The sequence below is a fragment of the Sphaeramia orbicularis genome, chromosome 9 (genome assembly GCF_902148855.1).
Source record: "Sphaeramia orbicularis chromosome 9, fSphaOr1.1, whole genome shotgun sequence".
Classification (NCBI taxonomy): Eukaryota; Metazoa; Chordata; class Actinopteri; order Kurtiformes; family Apogonidae; genus Sphaeramia; species Sphaeramia orbicularis.
Genome location: NC_043965.1, coordinates 27111945 through 27134211, shown reverse-complemented (window position 1 = coordinate 27134211; position 22267 = coordinate 27111945). Strand labels below are relative to the sequence as shown.

The 22267-nt window shown below is 39.0% G+C and overlaps 2 protein-coding genes across 2 annotated transcripts in view; one reads left to right on the top strand and one right to left on the bottom strand.

The window, feature by feature from the left end:
• The window catches only part of thbs4a (thrombospondin 4a), a 13327-nt gene extending 12310 nt beyond the window's left edge, over window positions 1-1017 (top strand). Inside the window, exon 24 of the mRNA XM_030142961.1 lies at window positions 33-1017. Coding sequence (XP_029998821.1) covers window positions 33-97 — 65 coding nt within the window. The 3' untranslated portion in view covers window positions 98-1017. The remainder of the gene's footprint in view (window positions 1-32) is intronic.
• On the bottom strand, window positions 536-22267 carry serinc5 (serine incorporator 5). Its single transcript, XM_030142963.1, has 12 exons — window positions 22085-22267; window positions 11062-11229; window positions 8312-8490; window positions 7704-7786; window positions 7285-7378; window positions 6440-6651; window positions 6193-6285; window positions 5187-5313; window positions 4621-4690; window positions 4354-4390; window positions 3720-3864; window positions 536-2327 (listed from the first exon to the last, which is right to left on the bottom strand). The coding sequence occupies exons 1-12, from the start codon at window positions 22109-22111 to the stop codon at window positions 2183-2185; spliced, it is 1380 nt and encodes a 459-aa protein (XP_029998823.1). The 5' UTR covers window positions 22112-22267; the 3' UTR covers window positions 536-2182.

The following is a 22267-nucleotide window of genomic DNA, read 5'->3' as shown; positions in this document are numbered from 1 at the left end:
GTACTCATGTTTAATTTCTTTCATTCATGTAGACACCATTCCTGCTGACTACGAGGACCTCAGTACCCGAGACACAGCGAGCAATCCATCGACATAGAGCTGAGCCCTTCTGAAAACATGGATAATAGGAGCAGAAATGCACTGATGACAGCAGTAAACTAGGGAATATCAAGTAATGATGGACAAAAAAGAAGGAATAAAGAGGACTTATTTGGTGAAAGACATGCTTTGTCTTGTTTAGAGCCAATTAATGGAGCATTTTTGGGCATTTTTTAAATAATACTCCTTATTTTTTGTGTACCTGAAGCTCATGCTTAGTGTAAAATGCATTCATTCATCAGCAGGTCCTGTGTATGTTTATGCAATATCACTTTGATTTTCTTCTCTGCATTTTATTTACAGCATTAAAGTATAATAGTGTTACTATAATTCCAATAAAATCCTAAGCATTTTACAAAACCAATGCATCCTCTATCTTCTAGTTCACTGTATGGTTTTGTCTGTATGCAGTACAAGAAAGAATAAAAACACCACATGGCGTTCAATGGATGTTTTATTGAAAGAGTATGAACAATGTGAACCAACTGTTTGGCACCCACTTCTCTGGATTTTAAATATACTACTTGATGAAAATGTCCCTGTATGTTATGGTAGTATACAGCCTTCACAGTGGATGCTGTCTGACTTAGATTTACTTGTTTGACATCAAAGCTGCTGAGCACCATTAAATTTCTACATTCATACCAATAACTAAATGCAGAAATACAGTATTACCAAGAATTATAAGTCACATGACAAAATTTGCAGATATATAAAGCATAATACAAAGGACAATTTTCTCAGATGACACCAAAATGTACATATAATTTACTATAAAGCATGTTAGAAAAACAATTAGACAACAGAAAAACAAGCTTTTTGATGAGTGAGAAAATTAGAGGCTTGAGGATGACAGTGCGATAGATATTGTATTTTTATACAATAAAAAAAAAATCAGTTACACAAGTAACTGGTGAATACGGAAATGTCGAAGTGTGAATTTTAATTCGGCAGTAAACTCAACATCCAGTGTTGAATAACTCAAAAAAAGCACTCATGCTACCTTATTCTGACCGCCATTATAAGCTAAAAATGTAACAAAGACAAGGCAAAGACCCTCTACAGAAAACAGCTGATTTTAGTGTCTGTATGTGCATGTAAATTCATAATGCTTTGACTTAGTTTAGTCTGTTACAGAGAAAATATATCTGATAGAATAGTTGCTTGTTTTCTGGCATCTACCTTTGGCAAAAATTCCTTATCTGTGTCACTGCAGCTCTTCCAGAGAGGCGGCTTTCCACTAACGTCACTTTCATGTAAGGCAGGTTGATTTGAAGAGCACTGCCCTGTATGTAAATGAAAACAGGAAATGTACAGATGGAATGGATTTTCCTTCCAAAAGATCTGGCTCAAAAAGGAGCTCTGACATTAACTAAATCTGAGAAATTATCCTTGTGATCTAAGCGGACACTTCACAACACAGGGTATCTAATATCGAAAAAAGCTTTGCATAGAAAACTTCTACAAAAGGGCGCAATATAACAAAGCACAAACATATACAGGTTACTTATAAGCCTGAGAGATGACATTTTAAACAATTCAGTTTTATCTAATTGAACTGATCATTCCTTCACAAAATGATTATGTGAAAAGACTTGCTTAAATACATTTTCTTCTGCAACATCTATGAAATATGGTGAAATAAAATTTATCCCAAACCTCGCTACCACTTGTAGTCCAACTGCAGGACTGAAGTGCCTGGCTGAGAGAAAAAGTGAGAATTAAAAGATGGCACAAACATGAAGTACTTAGAAAATTCACCTTCAAGTTGGGCATAAAGAGAGAATCTATATTATCAGGGCTCTGTAACTCTGATTAAGTAATACAAAACTCCAGGAGCCAGTGGTAGTAAAAAATAAGAAAAAATTACCATCAAGGTATTAACAGCTTAACATTGTAAAACAAAGAATCACAAACACTAGAATATAAAAGAAAAGGCAACAGATAATCCTCCATTGGAACACTGAGGGTAGTGTAGGGTTGTGTTTCAAGGTAAAGCGGGTTGTGGTGGTCCCTTGGCTCAGCTTGAAGCCTGACACCCACATCCCAAGAATCACAGGTGCCTGATATGAGATGTGTGTCCTTAGGCCTCAAAGCGTTTTGGGCAGACCATTGGGGCCACAAGGGTCCACATGTAGAGGATTAGACAAACCCAGCACGAGACCATTTTGATCCAGAACACCGACCAGCTCCCGTCCAACAGCTTCTCAATCTTGTGGTCGTCATAGCTGTAGGAAAAGAAAGCGCAGACTCAGAGGATGGATCACAAACACTGCATTTCTGCCACTGCCTGTGAGAACGCACTTTTCTCTGGGAATAATCTGATAATTTCAATTAGAATAGACCGTTTATCATTTTAGACACTTGAGTCATTTCAGTTATCCTACATGCACAACATCTTACTAAAACAGAATGTAGTCATTTCTAAATGATTGCACCTGTGACTCTCCTCCCATGACATCTCAAAATGTCACCTGTGAAAATCTCTGACAGCATCTGCATTTATCATCTGACTAAACTGGACCATGTTCACTCCCTATCCTGTGACAAGTCATGGAAAAGGTTTCATATGAGCTCACATACAACTAAATTATGTTGCATAATGAATGTATTAGGAAGGAATAATGCCTGCACTTCAACTTAAAATCACAGTTTCCATCTCATTCACATCTTTCACATGAGTATTGGCTCATTCCATCCTAACTCACTTAGGCCTCCAAGATCATGTCATGGATTTTCTTAAAAAAGTAGTCATGTGAATACTTTTGTGAAGTTCATGTGACTTTAACCACACTTCCTCACAGCAAGAAGGCTGTGGATTCGACACTCAGTCAGCCCAGAGCCTTTCTGTGTTGAGTTTACCTGTTCTGTTCACACCACTTAGGTTTCCTCTGGTTGTTCCGCCATTAAAAACAGGTACATATAGGCTAATTCTCCTGTAAGTGCCCTTGACCACAGTGCTGATGATGACCTGGAGTTAGTCCCAGAGTGTCTTCAACGACAGCTCACTGTTCCTAATATTTGCAATGTGCTAATGCTAGACCCTGTACATATATTAGGATGGGTAAATGTACTTCTTGGTAGTTCTTCTCGGTTCAACTGGACTAGTTTAACTCTTTTGAAAACGTTTCATCTCTCATCCAACTGACTTCTTCAGTTCTGTTCAGTTCTGAACTGAAGAAGTCTCTTGGATGAGAGGCAAAACATTTCCAAAAGAGCTAAACTAGTCCAGTTGAACTGAAAAGAACTACCAAGAAAAAAGATGATCTGGGCAAATGAGAACCTTCACAGACATGAGTAAATGTAGAGACCGGATTTCCCTATGGGGAAAATAAAGGGAGTTCACCTTTGATTTCTCTAACTTTTTTTTAATGGAAATTAAAAATATCCTTGGAAAATATACTGTTAAAATCAAGGTTTTTCCTGCTCTGAAGGTATATTTCTTAGTTCTGCTAGCCAAATTAAGAGTAAATCTTTATGGCCTTGCAAAGTAAAAAGAATTTAAATAAAATTTTCTCCTGATTTTTTTCATTAAAAAATTATATGACCTAGCAGGCCTTGCTGATTTAGTATGGAATCACCCTTTTGGTAAAAAACAGAAAGTCATGAGTTTCACTTACTGGAACCAGTTGGTGGCGGTCATCATGACGTAGAGAGAGCCCAAGAAAAAGACAAAGTGGAAGTAGGCATAGCTATATATGGTTCCCTCTCTCTCATCATACACCACATTCTGGCCTGAACCAGTCTTCTCCTCATCATAGTCATCTGAAAAGCATAACAGAAAGTGACAGATGCAAGTCAGTGACATTAATAACATGTAAAAACTCCTCAACACTGGCTACAGTTCCACAGCTGTTTGAAAATGTCATTAGAAGTGAAGAAGTCAAAACTAATTAATGCAAATTATATAACTGCTAATGGATTGTTATAATCATGCAGAGTAAATGTGTTGTAATTTGTAGATGATTGTTTGCTTACATCAGTTTCACTTCCAGCAGGGGGCAGTGTGAGCCTACCCACAATCCCACTAACCATCTGGTCCTGCTTCACTGTCATATTACCCTCCTAGTAACAGTGACATCATCTATGTTTGCTGACCAATACTTTCTCACCATCCTCAATCTAGCTGAGGAATAGCAATGAGTAGAGCTCCTCTGTGTGCAAACACTACAGCTGGGAACATACTGTACACATATGAACTGAAAACACACTGACAAAGGCGAAAGAAAGAAAGATGTGTTTCACTTTCCACACCTGTGTCATCTCCAAAACAGAAACAGCATCGGGCTCTCTGCAGAATAAGACAAATAAAAACATACAGGTTACTCAGTCTGAAAGGACAAACACACACACACACACACACACATACACACACAGACATTCACACACACTTTCATCTATTTAATTTGATAATGACAGTCAAATTGATAGTGCCTGGTCACTGTTTTTGTGTAATCGTATATGGTCTACATATTTCATTACTCCCCAGTTCCAGTTAGATCTGAATATTAATGTGTTTACCTCAGTTTCTGGCTCGCTGTTCCTACACACCCTAAGAGCTGCAGAGCTTCGCCTGGTGGTGGACGTCAAGCTAGAAGGAGGGGTGGAGGGGAAGGAGAAATAAGGAAAAAGACAGAAAGACAGATGGAGGGAGGGAAAGGTAGTAATTCCGTCACTATGTATTTTTCCAGTAATTTGCAGTTTCAAACTGCTGAAGAGTCTAATTCCCTTTTCTACAGAGAACGACCACAGGAGACACGATGCCTCCACTTGATGGGAAACACATGTGGACACATGCAAAAGTTCTCCTCTATCACACTCACAGCTCAACCAGAGCCAATCATACATTGCCTCCTCAGAGTCACAGTCAATAAAAACGACCCTCTCTCTTTTACTCGTCTTGCCACACAGTACATTCTTTTACACTACACTTCCTAAAACATAACTTCTTTCAAAGGGTGTTGATCATAGCCTTTGTATAATCTATCAATTCTCTAAATTCGCAGAGATGACACCCACTGGAAAGAAACCAAAGTGCATATATATATGTGTGTGTGTGTGTGTGTGTGTGTGTGTGTGTGTCTTACCAAGAATAAAGGACACAGGCGAATAGGAGAGCAGTTCCCAGACCAGTGACAATCTTCTTGTCGCTCTCTGAACCAGAGTTGAAGGAAAATACACAAACCGTTGTGTTCACACCATTTATCTCCAGCACTAGAAAGAAAGAATGTGCAGACAAAGATGGATGGGGTGAATGTAGAAGTAGGGGAGTATTGTAAGCAGTAAGGAAATTGTGAAAGATGCATTGTGTGTGTTTGTGTGTTTTGGCACAGTGTTAGCAGTGGAGTGGGAAAGATGGAAAGAAAAATAGAGCAATGGTTTAATATAGAGTAAGTGGAATGCTCCAACAACCTTAATAACAATGTAATGTATAATTTAGTGTTGATATGAATTTTTAAAATAGACATTATCTTTACAATAGTATCTTGTAAGTATATTTGTTCTGAAATGTACTTGAGACTTTGTACTTAGCTACACAGTTATCTAAAGTGCTTTTTAGAAGTAATAAACCATCAATCATTTTGACTCTTTATGAGTTTAACTAAAGTAAATAAGAGATCACATTTTAAAACTGTTAGCCGATTAATGACATTAGATATTATTAGGGTAAAATCCTTATTAGTAAAATTAAAATAATAATAAATGCATTTCTGGCCATTGTCAGAGTTCAACACATAAAACTTAAGTTTTACATGGAGTTTAGAGTCACATCAATAAGTCAATAACCTTTCATGTGATTAATAGGAGCTGCTGATCCGACTGTCATCTTTAAATTACTCTGACCATTATTACCTCCGCCAGGAGGTATTGTGATCACTTTGCAATGGGAGTTTGTGTGTTTCTTTGTTTGTTAGCAAGATAACTCAAAAAGTTATGAATGGATTTTCATGAAATTTTCATGCAATGTTGATACTGGCACAAGGAACAAATGATTAAATTTTGGTCGTGATGGGGGGGGGGGTAGTAGATCTGTCTTTGCGGAGGTCTGCGCTCTCTGAGTGCTTTTCTAGTTGTGATTTGGTTCATACTCACTTTCTTTTGGTTTGCTGGAGAAGGCTGAGAAAGTGAGGTACATGACATACAGGCTGATGACTCCTGGCTGCAGCAGGCCTGATGTGGGCTGCACTGCAGGGACACAAAGATGAACAAAACCCTGAAATACGATGGTGGACATTCTCTGTGATGGAACAAGAAGCTTCGATGACCTCTTTCTATATGCAAATGCATGTATTTTCAATGTATTACACAGTCAAAAGTGCTTGAACGTAGAGGCTCTTACATTTCTGTATGCAGGGAGAGATGGCCAGCAGGGACACGACAAAGCAAAGGCTGCCATTGATACCCAGGAAGATCTTGTTCAGCAGGCAGGCCTCAGGGTGGGTGTAGAACAGACCCATGAAGACCAAGGCCCCCACTGCAGCACTGAACAACGTTAGAGTCACAAAGGCCAGAGCAGCATACCACAGACGGTTATACTTGACTCCTGAATTCCTGTAAAGAGAAAGAGGAAGAGAGAGAGAGAAAACAGACAGCAGAAAATAAAAACTCAACATGAATAAGGGCAAAGAAAATTTAATGAAACAAAAGATAAAGTGAACGGGGAAGAAGCAAAGAAACAGACTCAAGAGAGATTGACCTAAAGAAAAATTCAAAGAAAAACAGAGATTGATGTTTGGTGAGTTATTACTGTAGACAGGTTTATGGCCACTTAAGTGCTTTCACATCTGTCTTACTTAGTCTGGATATTCAGCATTTTACTAAAAACAAAGCTTCTACAACAATCTCTGATTTGTCTGTGTGAGTGTATCTGTGGGAAGGAAAGGGGAAACTCCGTGCACACTTCACAGTCATATACTTCCTGTGAACCTACACAGCCCAGGCTTGCTGCCAAGCCTCCCCTTCTCCCACAGAAAACAAAGCTACATGACTAACTCCATCCAAACTTTTTTTAATCCACATAACCCCACAGGGAGACCACATCCCACTTCTGAAGTTCTTCACAACTAACAAAAAGCATTGTAATACTACTTGATTCTACTTACAGGGTGTCTGCTTTGAAAAAAGACTGACAGTAAGTTACTGGAACAGGAAACAGGAGTGAAAGAGAAGAAATGTTGCACTCACCAGTTTGTGTTCCATCTGTGTGCAAACTCCACCAACAGCATGAGTTGGATAAGCAGGAAAAAGAAACCACCTAGAGCTCCTACATAGCGCCAAACTGGAGCATTGAACATTGAGAAAGAGAGGTAAATTATTTATGTAATGAGAGAATGAATATTAAGAGCTGATATCTGCAATATTATTTTATTAGTATCAATTCAAGAAGTTAGTGGGAAGGAGTCATTAATTGTAACCTATTTAGATAATACAGGTAGTACTTACTCTCATGCATGACTCATTATCAACAATGGTAAATATGACAGCTTTTATGTTTAGTAGTCTACCACCAGAGGTGGGTGTGTTAAAGAAACAGACAAAAAGTATTTTAAGCTTTGAAGATCACAGCTCTGCAGTTTTAGTGCACAGCATTCAGCAGTGTTTACCTTCAAGAAAGGTTTCCTCCTCTGGGAGGAAGAAGCCTCCAGCGCAGCACGCCACCAGAACAATAAATTTTATCAACCAGAACCTGACAATCGTAACAAAGACAACATTAAAGGTGGTGCATTAAGTGAACTGTGTAATTACGTAAAATGTTTTGTTAAATATATCTTTGGTAATAATTAGGATTATTATTACTATCATTATTATTATTATTATTATTATTATTATTATTATTAAGATTATTAAGATTATTGTTACCATGTTACACAGGGTCTTTGATTTTGTATTAACATGGATTACATGTTGATCTTGAATGATGACTATGAAAATACAACTTTATTTTAACACTCAGCACTTTACATTATGTAATTTTTATGACCTGGGCCAACATCTGAGTCTAAACCTTCATTGCTCCCCTCCCTGCTTCTGTTTATTCCCAGTGGAGGATTTTTTGTATTTTTTGGCATGTATCATTTGTAGTTCTACTGTATAACTGATCTCCAGGGAGAAATAAAGCCGAAAGATAATATTTCAAAAGGAAGAACTCATTGCCATCTGTCATCAACAATTTTTATTAAATGCCTAAAGTCTTTAATAAAGACTTTCTTACCCATTATGTACGGCCGCCCTGCAGCCTGTGCTGTTGTTGACTCGTATGGTAAAGATGGAGAAGAATAGGAAGAAGCAGGCCATGCCGAAGCACATCTTGTACACGGCAGAATAACCAACCAAAGTCTTGCAGTTCTCTCCCGCATTCAACTTCAGACAAAGTTCACTGTAGAACGGGATCTGTTTGACAAATATCGCAAACACCAAAAAAAATGATTAGGTCACTGCTGAGTTAAAAAAAATACCTCTAGTCATGTTTGTCTAATACGCAGCCTCAAAGAAAAGGCCCTATAGTGTCTATTCTGAGCGTCACGCCTCTGAAGGAGCAGAAAGAGAGAACAGACAGCGACAACAACCCCTCTTTCTTTCCATGAAGCTTGCTTTCATCCCTCGCTCTCAACAGGCTGTTAGAGGGGCCTTACAACTAACTGTCAGTGTACACAAACAAAAGACACAGATGAATAAATTAACTGCCTTTTGTCAGCAAGTCGAGAAGACGGAAAAGCGCACTGAGCATGAGCACGGGGGAAAGACAGAAGGACTTGGCCTATTGATGGTTGAACAAAAAAGAAGTGAGGTAAACTGAAGTCAGAAAGGAGATCAGGACAGTGCTCTAGGATTTAGCAGAAAATTGAAAGTGGTTCGGTGGCTCAGTGCCAACAAGTGATAGCCCTAGAATATAATAAGACACAGAACAGAGGCTAAAATATGTCTGAGGTTTGATGTCCGAGACCGGAGAGGCATGCGTCACAGTCAAAAAGCACTTTTTAAATTCTTAGTGTTAGATAATAAATCCTTATTTTTTTACCAATTATTAGCTGTGTATTTGGGTCGTACAAGTTATACCTATGGGTGAGATGCCAAGTGGATTGAGTTGTCATCATGGCAGTGTGCAGCGGGGTCCAAAACCTGATCAGTACATAGAGTAAAAAGCCCATTTTGGAGCTTTTGTCTCATGTTGAGGACCATATTAGCATGTCCATGGTGTTGTGATTAAGAGGGAAAGGGGCCGGCTGTTTCAGACTGCTGTAAATCTCTTGAGAAAAGACCAGTGCTCTCATACGTACAATGACTGCTCTCTTAGCTGGGACTTCCCACTGTGCTCAGTGTGTGTGTATGTGTAACTCTGCAGGCAATGCGTGGGGCTATCAGAGGCCATTTTGTGCCTAAATGGGCCTTTTACAAGGTTCTCCTCTCACAGGGAGATACACAGCAGGGAGCCGTTTTAATATTGTACTGTAGACACTGGCAGAAGAGGAGGAAAACAGAGTAAAAAGAAGATTGGTGGTACAATATCACAGTCCTCCAATGGCACTCTTCGTTGAGGAAGCCTGTAGCAATTGCCATAGCAACACACTTAACTGAAGGTTCTCGTCCCGGATGACAATGAAAGAAATGTTACTTCCTGATTACTTGTGTCTTCTGCATGCAGTATGTAGGGACAACCACATCACTTCACAGACTCACAGAGTCTCACCATAAACACAGATGCAGCGATGAGAACAAAATGCATCAAGACAGAAGCCTCAAACCTTGTTGCAGCCTGCGAAACACTCTGACTCATCCAGATAACAATGAATATAATACCCACAGTAACCTTGAGTGTCAGCTAGAATTCCTTTGACTGATCACAAACCATAGATTCTAATGATAAAAAGTATCTCACTAAAAAATATCATGACAGTTCTAACTTTTAAAACACAGAACTAGATGCCTCTTGAGTATGTTCTCCTTTTGGTGGTTGAAAAAAATAAGCAGCCCGTACTCCTGTCTCCTCAACTGTGGATTTACTACTGCTGTAGACAGAAACAAATCTTCAGGCTATAAATCTTTCATTTTTCCTGCTAGTACTGACAATGTGAGCAGGAATAAATATTTTCCTCTTCTTTTCTTTCACTTTTGCTCCATGTAAGCATTCTGGCTCATCAACAGCACTGAAATGTCTGCTCAAACTCCCCTCTCCTTACATGCAGATTACTTAACATCTGCAGAGTGAAGCCTGGATAGAGAGTAGACCTGAAGCACTAGGCCAAACAGAAGCAAAAGCCACAGTATTTAGGCTTATGTTGGTTGTGGCAGGTCATGCATCTGAGCTGACCCCCACTACTCTATTCAGTAAAGTAGTCCTTTTTTTTTTTTTAAAGTGACAAATATTTGAGACTATTGTACAAAGTACACTGCTGCTGAACAGTACACATGGAACAACTGCTTCCTTATCATTTTCTATGTACAACTCCGACACAGGTAGCAACTAGAAGCATGCTGGCCATCTTCGGCACACCGCCCCATGACATTTCATGCCACTGTCCTACTTCCAGCTCCACTGCCCTTAAAACACCTCCTTTTATCTCAGTTGCTCCATGCTTGTACATCCAGGCTTCCGTAGCAGCTCTTCTACTCCTCTGCTCTCTTATGAGCTCTCAGCCTTGAAGAATCCCTCAAAATCCAGAGTTCATAAATTCTAATCCTACTGTACAAAAAACGGGAGGAACATCCCTTGAGAAACATGTTCTGCTTACTTATGCAGGAGTTTGGAAAAATTTAGATGAAAAGATGGATGTTGAGATGTTGGACTACAAATTCCTTCAAGAAAACTGGAACTGGAGTAATAAGATGAGCCTTTGCCAAGTGCACTAATAATCCAGGTCCATTCAGATACTATTACCAACTAAACCTATACAAACCTCCAACAGTGTGTACATGTGTGTTTTTCAGGGGCAACACATTATTGTGTGTGATTTATGTACTTACATTGTGTCTCAATGCCTCTTCCACAGTGGGTGACATCATGATGACACAGATGATGGTGACCAGCAGGAAATAGAGGGCGTACATGAACCGGGTCCCTGTGGACTGTTTGATCTTGGGACAGCAGTTACAGCAGCAGGAGCAAGCTGCTGAGCCACAGCAGCAGGCCAGCTGCAAACAGAAGCACAGAGGACAATAGAGAAAAGAGGGAGGGAGGCAGAAGACAACCAGATCAGTTTCAGAATTTTTCACAACATTATAAGCCAACTATCAATTAGACAAACGGATATAGAGATCTGGATAATGGTATAATGGTTCATTTTACATTTATCCTCATCAGCTACAAAGCTTTCACTGAACAAGTATTCCAAGATATCCAAATGTACATGTCTTGGATCATAATACAATACAGTACAATACTCTATCATCATTGTAACATATACAGCAAAATGCAAGCACCATCCATTAAAAAAAATATTAAGGATTATATTTTAAAAACACTAGCATAAATAGGATTAAACAGCAAAAAACACATTTTAAAAAATACAAGCACAAATGCACACACAACCTCACATCTTAACATTGCACAATCCCTGTATTGCACCTGAGATTGTATCCAGCTGTTTTTGAGTATAGTTATTGCTGTGGGATAGATGCTGTTCTTGAGTCTATTTGTCCTTAACCTCCTGCCTGATGGTAATGATCTTGGCTGTAGGTACATTACTTAACTCAACACATCTCAAATGGAACAATGAAATATATAAAGGAATAACTGGACAAAAAAAGTGAAAACAAAAATAAGCAAGAATAAAATAGCCCTTTTTATTGAGAGCTCAGGACAGGACTGTATCACCACTTATTTGGACTAAACCTTGGGCATCAGACTCCATTGTATGTAGGTTACTATAGGCTATAGATGAGATGAAAATAGGGTTTTTCTGCCATGAAGAGGCACACCTTTAGATGACTGAATGTAAAAGGTCATACAGCCCAGCTAAAGAATGTCGATAGCTTCATTTTGTTAGTACTTAAGCCTACACATTGAATTACATTAGCTAATGAAGCTACTTAGGTGATATTACATACAGATACTGGTACCTGGGTGGCATTAACATGGCTTGTAGATAAAGTTCATAAGTTCAATTTCACACATGAACATGAAAACTCACTACTGGTACTGGTCAGTTTTTTGTGTTCTAAAATGCCACAGAGGGCCTCCACGATACCATGTCTTCATGACAGTGCAACACTATCATTCTTCCTATTCAAGTAAGAACAAGTTTAGTACAATTCAAACTAATTCATGTATATTTTCATTTTCAAACAGCAGTCAAATAATTCTATTACACAACCTTTTCCTCTAATATTTAGCTAGTCCCTTCATGAGATAACAAGTGATAGAATAATAGACAACATAACTCATAAGACAATAGACATGTGGTTTTGAATGAAACAAGCAGAAATGGCAGTTATAATAATAATAATAATAATAATAATAATAATAATAATAATAATAATAATAATAGAATCAATATCTGAGAGAAAGAAAAATAGCACTTGCTCTAGTTACATAAGAAAACACAACCAAAGGTGTTTGTGGTTTATAGTAAGCGTATTGTTATAACTGCAACATGTATAAATAACTATGCAATGCGCAAAAGGTTTCCAAGATGGAGCACTTGGAGACCCAAATTCCAATACTGATCGTATGATGAATCTTTCAGTAAATTGTTAGACGTGGCCATGCCTGACTTGCCTGAGGTACTTTTTATATCTGCACACAGATCCACAATCCTACAACTCACCATCCAGCCAGAGGACACATTTATGAGGTCTTACTGTTTGAGGGAAAGAACAGTAATAGAAGACACCGCCTGACTTTCTAGTTGCTCATTCATAGTTTCTATCAAAGGGGACAAATCTCTGCCTCAGTTTCACAGAAACATCTCGCGGTCACTATAGACAGTAGACTCTCTTGTCCGAAAGCTCACACACACAATGCCCGCAGAGGCCTACTCTGTTTTCTGACAGGCCTTCATATAGGAGAACAGTCTCATAAAGGCAGGCCCTGTGTTCTATTTAGGAAAGAGGAGCCTCTATAATTACACAGTGTAACGTCTTTCTGTGGCCACTCCACCCAGCCACATACCCGTCAGAGTGCAGAACACACACCTCTGTGGCAAGAGGTGAACTTCTGTTGTGACCTACAGTCTAAGTGCAGTACATTTCAGGAATATGGTAGTCCTCCATTACTGTGAGGCTAACCCACTCTATGCTCTTCCCTTCTATTTCCTGACACAGAATTTACCTCTTATAAAAACTGATATGCAAATGTGGATCATGCAGGATGTGTAACCTACTGAAGGCTTGTAGTCCAGTGAGTTATAGGAGGAACTAGTCCCAGGATACTGTCATTATGCAATTAAGTAAAAGGAAGACAAGTGAGAGCAAACAGGCAATGGTTTTCCAACCACTGCTCACCTATTAACTGTAGTGTGTTAGGTTTAAAAACATCTTATTAAAGTTGTAAATTAAGAGTTACATGACTCTAAAGGTGTATTTGGTTTATTTGTTAAGCTGCATTATGATTTTCACTTTTTATCATTTGTTAAATGGTCTAATATTTAGTATTACTTGCTTATATTTCATCTGAATTAAATGAAATAATGTGAATATACAGTGAACATAATGTAAATAGGACTGAACTATCTTACTTCACCAATGAAGGATCTGTGTCTGAGTAATGCGAAACATATTTTCATTGTCAATAACTACAACTGACAAGATCCCACAGTACTTTATGAGATCATCCAACCACAATTTATTGTTTTGACTCAGATATGCCTAGCAGCAGGAATTAAATATAGTGCATTTAAAGTGAATAAAAAAAGAAACAGAGGGACAGCAATGTTCAAAGGAGGTGCCTAGCTGGACTTCAACTTGGGAGTTAAATTATATTTTAGTAGGTCTAACATTGCTGCTTAAATGCACCTTTACATTAAATACTGTTATAATACATTCCAGTCACTGCTAGACACATAATGCTGATGGATGTTAGTGAATTCAGTAAACTGTTTTAATCCATGCAAGCAAAATCAGCTCAACTTGCTTCTCAGACAAAACAGTAATCTTAGCCTGTGTGGCAGTATGTCTCTAAGCCAAAGTTTGTAATCTAGCCAGAGTGTACCGATGTAGTAAAGCCAGTGTGCAACATGGTCTGATGTGTTGAGTTCCGCTTCAGATGCCAGTAATGCTCGGTATGCTGCAGACTCGTGGATGCACATGGAGCACATGGTCAGGATCAAGCTACTTCTTTGCCAATCTGACTTCCTGCTCTTTCTGTCCAGTTATCTTGCCCAGTTAGTGATAAATTGCCCCAAAAAATTTTGTATAGAGGCAGTAATAATCAGGTCCATCCATGATTGCTTGTCTGGCTGTGCACAGAGTCACAAAGCTGATTGGCTCTGATGAGTCACGGTTATCAGTCAGGGTTTCATGAAATCAGAGACAGATCACCAGTTACACCTTCTGGATCTGAAATTAACTCAATCATCTAGGGCAGCAGAATGGAAAAACTGTGACGGAATTCAAGTCCAAGCCCTTGTAATAAAATATTTATTTCCTTGAGTGAGACATCTTCCAGCTGAGTTTATTTGAGCATGCGAAAACAGGTCAGGGTTTATGCTGGAATACTGTAATACAGAATGGCAGAAACAGGGATTGGATCAGAAACTGCATCTACACACAGGCTAATGGTTATGAGCAGCAAAACAAAGACTGCTTTGATGTTGTGAGAAGACATTTGTGGAACCAGATTAAACACAAAATGAGGCCGCTTTATTCTTTATCAAAATTCAACAGGGATGTGTAATATTCATCCATGGATAATTGTGTGGGTATTAAGCTAAAAAAGAAGCACAGTTTACTGATGCTTATCTTACAATGGAAAGATGGAAAAATTTGAAACTCTCCCTCAAAGGTCTCATATTTCTGCTTTTCCACATGCACACAACTTCAGTCCTGAATCTTAACTAAGTTATGCATGTGTGGCCTCCGGTCTTGATTTGACTAAACAGAGCTTAATAGGATAAGCCGTTTTCTTTGTCTCTGTATCACCCACATGTCCTACTCAATGGGCGTTTAATTAACCACATCAGACTGAAAGTAAGCAGGGAAAAACAGGACAATTTAAGTCGTGAGAGTGTTTAGATTTCATTAGTTAGGGGGTGTTTCACCAGAGGACAGCACACAGTGAGGGGCCCAACAGCAAACTCTGCAGAACTGATGGGAGGGAGGGGAGACAGGAGAGGGGAATGTCTAGAGGAATTCCTCCACACACACATACAAAGAGTATCCATGGTAATCCACACTGACCCTGCTCTCTGGGGCTCACCCACCCCCCTACTTCACCAGCACGTCGACAGGTGGCCGCCATGTCTGCAGAATGCACCCCTACTTCAGTATCAAAAGCATCACCCACCAGCTTTTCATGTAACCATCTACGTGAACCACATGCGATGGCAAAGAAGGCACTTCAGCTACTTGATACACATGCCCTATACTAGCACTACCAACTGTCCAACATAAATAACATGAGAATCCCACAGCCTTTGGTGTACATACCAAACGTCACTACACTGTGACTGGGGGACTTTCAAGGGACAAAGACTCATCTCTTTTTCCTGCCTGAAGCTCTGTTCCACTCCCTTCTTCTCATTTCCTCCATCCTCCCCCACCCATTTGGGAGGCTTGTTGTCGTCATTGCTTGTCTTTTTTCCCCCCATTATTTTCTCTTCTTCACCCTGTCTTTGTTATTTTCAGCTTGCCCTTTACCCTCCATCACTCACTCTCCAAAGCCTGACTACCTTCCAGTTCAGGAGGTTGCTTTCTTTTATGTACACTCAAAGAAATCAGAGGGAATGGACGGGACACAGCAGTGGGAATACCCCCCAAAAATAAACCCAAAGGCCATTTAGCATGAAGCAGAGGGTGCAAGGACAGAATATGCACACATGACCTTGGCTTGTTCAACAATTACGATAAGAGGATTACAGTCTACAGCTGGACACACGCACACAATCCTAAAGTAACATCTGTGCTTAGACAGGGCTACTTTTCAGAGCACTGATGATCATTACTGTGTTGTTCCCCTCCTAGTGTTCTCTACTGCCCTATTATCTTCAGTAACAATGAAAAGAATCGCAGTATTTTAATAACAGGAAACAGCATGATTAGCCTAATTCAAACACACAGAGGTAAACACTGGAGAACACAGCCACGCAGACATACGTGGTTATGCAATACAAACGGGCCAGCCACAAAAATAGGTCACTCATACCACAGTGAGCACAGAAAGCAGAACCGGGAGGGGGTATAAAAATAAAGAGACATGTTTTTAATTTACAAATAATAAAAAGACCAGCCAGGCTCATGAGTCAACAACACTTAACATCAGTCAAGAAGTGAGAGCATGGCCATGTGACAAAAAGTGAAGGATGAGACAAAAGCAAAACATGAAGTGAAAGTGCTACATTTGTGACAGTATTTGGGTTGAAGTTATAGCAGATATGGATTTTTGTAAAGGTTTCAACAATGGCAAAGTGTGACATGGATAGACATGAAATGGTGACTACAGTATCTGTTGGGAAAACACTGCATACAACTGTGGGAAAAATAGCTGCACAGACAGAGATGACTCACAATTAGCACAAGCTCTGTCAAAAACAACATCATTGTGTGAGAGATTGAGGCCTAACAGCATTCACGGAAGCATAGATCTTGAATCTTGCTGGTTTGAGTCTGTGATTCAATGCAATGTGTTTGGTTATTCAACACATCTAAGTTTCATTTTCATTCTCTGGCCCACTTAACTCTGCACTATGTACACTATGTGGTAGTTGACTACAAAAATACTAAGTGAACTCCCATGAGCTTAAAAACAGCAGCCACTGGATAAAGTTGACCACAATGAATCATGATGGAGCGACATTTGAGACGAAACTCCAGACACACCCTCACATCTCAGGTTACAACAATGCTTTGTTGAATGTGGAGAATGAAAATGCTTTTAGAGGCAAAGGTGAAACTTAACCACTTAAGAAACAATAAGATATAAGTTTGTATATCAACCTCTCATACAGGCTCTGAAACTGGGTATACACCGTTTCCCCTTATATTGTGACTGACAGTGCCACTATTGTCTATATAGCTAGGCAGCTGCATACACACAGCAAAAATGTATCGTTGCTCTGTTTCCTATACACAAAGAAAACTCTTTGCTTCTCTCCTGGCAAATACAGCCCCTAGCGACAACAAACAGAGACAAACTGAGGCCCAATGGATAGAAAAGAGAGAAAAAAAGACAAAGAAGGAAAGAGGTTCAATGAAACAAAGAGCAGAAATGAAACAACTATAGTCAAACAAAGGAGTCCATAACAAAAATAACCAAAGGAAATGGACCTAATAGGAACAGTATGATCCATCAACGTACAACACTGACACAGATCAGCAGGTACAGACTAAAAGTCTGTTTCACTTCCCAAAATGTTTTTTTTTTTTTGAAAGCGAAAGGGTTCAGTAATGAAAAACTGCTCCTCATCTCACGCAATTCCAAGCCAGAGCCTTACTGTCGTAGAGTGATGATAATGGCATCAAATGGGGTTGGCATTTCACCCAGTTGCATCAGAACCTTCCACTATTTCACAAAACAATAAAACATTACAGGTACAACATTTGAGACTATGTAAAAAGAGGTGGGGTGAGGTAGACAGTTCAGATGAAGACAAAGGAGATTAAAGATCACAAATGATTTCCCTGTGGGAAATGCTTGCTGCTGCTGACCACAGCAAAATTCCTGAGGGGAGGCTGAAAATAGCAGACATGTCTCACACAGACAAAGCTAGCCAACACTTCTGATCGTATGGCCGACCCATGCCAACATCACCTCTAGGATACATATATATATATATATATATATATATATATATATATATATATATATATATATATATATATATATATATATATATATATATATATATATATATACACACATATACAGGGGCTGCTACAGATGTTTAGAGGCCAAAACAGTTCTACAGGTCAAGTGACTTGACAGCTCATCAACACCTGTTTTTAGGCCCATACGCCCCACAAAGACATTAAAGGGACTCCCTCCAACTGTGGAAACAAATAGTTGAACCTCCACCTGATGGTGACAGCTGTGTTTATAAGAATGTTTCCAGGCTGCTTGTGAAAAATTCCCAATAAATGAGGATGTTGCAGTATCTTTATAAAAAGGAAAGTATCTTTAAGCTAGCATTGTTAAAAACTTCCCCAACTTTTAGCAACTTTAGCTACTAAGGATGGCTGATCTGGCCTTTTTTAGAAGATCAGATCAGATCGGATTAGGAACGAAATCGGGCCGATCCAGGTCTTGTTCAGGGAGGGGGGTAAACAAACATCCTGCCCCCTCAAATTAAAGTTTTCAAAGGTGGGGAGAAGGAAAATTAGCTGCACAACAACGGAAGACTTAGAGGAATTAGTAAAGCGTCTTAAGTTTCACTTTCAGGTCCGGTAGTGATGCCCAAGTTGTTTTTTTTTCAACCCGCAGGGCTTTTGTGGAATTATTTGACCCAACCCAACCCGCAAATAAACTGACATTTTTTTGACCTGCCAATCCTTGCATCACTAACATACAGCATGGAACACACCCCATATAATACCTGGATGAACCTGTAGATGTAGACCTGTAGATGTAGATGCACTACAGCAGTGGCGAACATACAACCCATGGGCCAAAACCAGCGTGCTAAAGGTTCTAATTTGGCCCACAGTATGAATTGGAAAGTGCAAAAATATTACTAAAGTTATTAAGAGTCAAAGGTGTCATACTTGTTTTAGTTCAGGTTCCACATTCAGCCCAATTGTGATCTCCAGTAAAATAATAGTGTAATAACCTATAAATAATGACTTCAACTTTAAATCAAAATTTCATTATAAAAAGCCAGTATCGGATCGTATTGGCAAAACTAATCCTAAAAAAAATTGGATCAGATCGGAAGCAAAAACATCCAGATCGGGACATCACTATCAGCTACTGAATCCAAACTACTTTGGGCACCACATGTGCCAAAATAAATAACTGTGGAGTGTATCACAACTAAATCACTTTTCCCATATGTAATGGTTGTAGTTGGTCTGGGATATTGTAAATTTTCTATCTGCTCTAGCGCTTCCAAAATTTCATACTTTGATGCAGTAATAACTAGTATACAAAATAATGTGAAATTAGTTTGCCCAGTTTGGCAAAATAGTGATATTGAGATTGTTTGGACAGAACTGATTTTGCCATTGCAATTTGATTCTGTTTGCTTAGTTATCCAAAAAAAAAAAAAAAAAATCATAATTTTTTAAATCATTTTTAAATGGGTATTCTTGTATGCAAATCTGAACTGGTGCTAAAAATTACCGAAATATGCATAGGAATGTGGCAAGTTTTAATGTATTTTTCCTCTCTCTGTGTATCACTGAATCTAAAACATCACCACATCACAGCACTATAAAGATTTGATTTATTGTGCAGCTTTACATAAAATTACATTAATTTACAGAAGTGTACAAATTTCTTGCACAAGGACTCCTAAACCCTATCCATATGCTAAAGTCTTTCATACTTTTTACTCTTTAGTTTTACTACACCAAAACCCTGGAATCCAAACAGGATCTAAGCCTTCCAAAAACCCTTGGAAAATCCTGACTACAATTTCATTTACCCACACCAAATATGGAACATATACTGACACAACACACAGGCTGAATTACGACAAAAAAAAAAAGACAAATAAATAAACACATAAATAATGGAGATGCTGATGACTGCTCAACAATCCTTGCAAGTCAGTAGTGCCAGCACCCATTCTGTCATTTGTATTAAATCCACATCCAAAGAGGTGTGGTGTCAGAGTGCAGATTAAGCGCTGAGTGTCTGCTGCTCAGTGCTAATTTATCAGGATGGATGCTTTGTGAACAACAATCTGTAGAGTCCCTTTAGGTCGTCCTGAATCATGTATCCTGCCAAAGCTGCCTGAGCCATAGCTGTGATGCATACGGACACCCACATGGTTTCGGTCCTGTCCCACACTCACAGCCAATGCTTGCAGCGCTTTGGACAAAACTCATCATTGAGCTAAGGCCTACCCCCATCCGATCGTAACATGGCATACATCCGTGTTCCCACTGAGAAATTACAAGTGAGCTGCTCCCACACCATGCATACTCTTCTCCAAATCTAACCCAAACACCACCCACCCTCCCTTAATTTCCACCTCAGAGCCAAGGAGGAAATTAGCAGACCACACATCAATTTGGGCAACTCTAAACCTCTACGAGGCCACACATATGCACATGTGGAAAAAAAAAAAAAAGTTAATTACAAGTACACACATGAATAGAAATGATGACAAAACTAAATAGGGAATCAGTGAAAAGGATTATCACAAGACCAGCAAAGAAACACAAAGCTGATCTTATTGTGGCCTTTCTATCTTAATCCTTCCTTCTTTCCATCATCATTTGCTGTTTCTGAATAGAGCAGGAAATAGAAGAGGGCTTTTCTCAGATGAGGGATGTGTCTGTGTTATTAAATTCCTGACCAGACCAGCTCAGTGGTGGTGACCTTGTGGTCAAAAACAATCTGCTAGTTCAAAGAAGGCACTCAGCAATGAAAGAAACTCCTCAAGTCCACAAATAAACCACTAACTGCTAGCTGTCTCTGTAATTAATTCTGTAATTTCATATCACTTAAAGCCCTCAAATAACCTGAGAATGACAGTGTAAAAGGAAGAGCAACACCAATTTGATTCATTATCAACTATTAAGCAACAACAGTTGATGACAGTGTTGAGTAAGCATTATCTTATCATCTTAATTTTACATATTCTTAGTTTAGTTCCTCTTCAGTGATTTCAGAGTGTACATATCTGGATTGTGACCAAACCAGACATTTCAGAATGTATTTTTTTCTGCATTTTCTGACACATTAAATGCCAAACAAGTAATCATTAAACTGGAAATTAAAAATAAAATTGGTAATGAAATGAGTTGCAGCCTGAAATCCAACCAGTCTTTTCAGTACTGGTTACAGGTAATGTGGAATTACATGATATTAAATGAGTCAATTTTTTAAAATAATTATAATTTCTTTATTTATACAGATTAATCTCGTTGAGACACAAACTCTCATTTGCAAAAGATACCTGTTTTAGACAGAAAAACAATACAATCAATAAAAAAAAACAGCAGTATTCAATTATACGTTTTATTATATTAGCACATCAAAGGGCAAATATAACCTGAACTATTGGCTTTTTGCTTTACATGGGCGAAATATTGAAAGAAATTTGCTGTATAAGATTTCCATAGAAGGTTTAGCCTATATGATGTTTATGTTGTACAGTATAGAACAAACTAGCTAGCTTGAAGTTTTTGTACTTGTGAGCATGGTGTTCATAGTGTGTCAAAAAGTTAACTCAAGACACAGTGAAGCCACAAAGATAACCCCTGTTAAGAAGACACTTTAGGCATCCAACAATGTGCCACTGTTTCGGTGAAAAATGTGTAAAAACAACCCGGTGATGTCGTACTTTTGACAGCAGGTACAGTGCATGTAGCCGCTCGCCGTGTTTAGCTAACTCTGACTCGACTCGCTTTGTCTCTCATCGGTTTTAACAGTGAAGTTGTAGTGCATCGGTTCAACGGGGGAATTAAAAGGTTTATTTCATTTACTGACTGATGAAATGAATTACTGACAGTGGCTGACAGTCAGGGGAATTTCCGAGACAAGGAAAATCTCCGACTCGTACTGTGTGTTGGTGAGCGGCTGTAGACTCATCAACAGTAAACAGGAGCGGGACAACAGTGAGTCGACCTAGCATAACGCTTCATTGTACTGTTTCATTGTATCGCGACCGTTGAATAAAAGCAACATAAAAAATAAACAACCGTAGGTCTGAAAGCTGCTCCTTACCTGCGTGATACAACACGGAGTACACATGACGAACCGGGAGAATAAATAGGATCCGTTTCAGAAGGAGAGTATACTTTTCTTTTGCTTCCACATGAAATAAGCAGCACACGGGAAACAAACGCGCCTGTCCTCCTCTGGCTGCTCCGTCCTCCTCTCCTTCCCTTCCTCCTTTCCTTCCTTCCT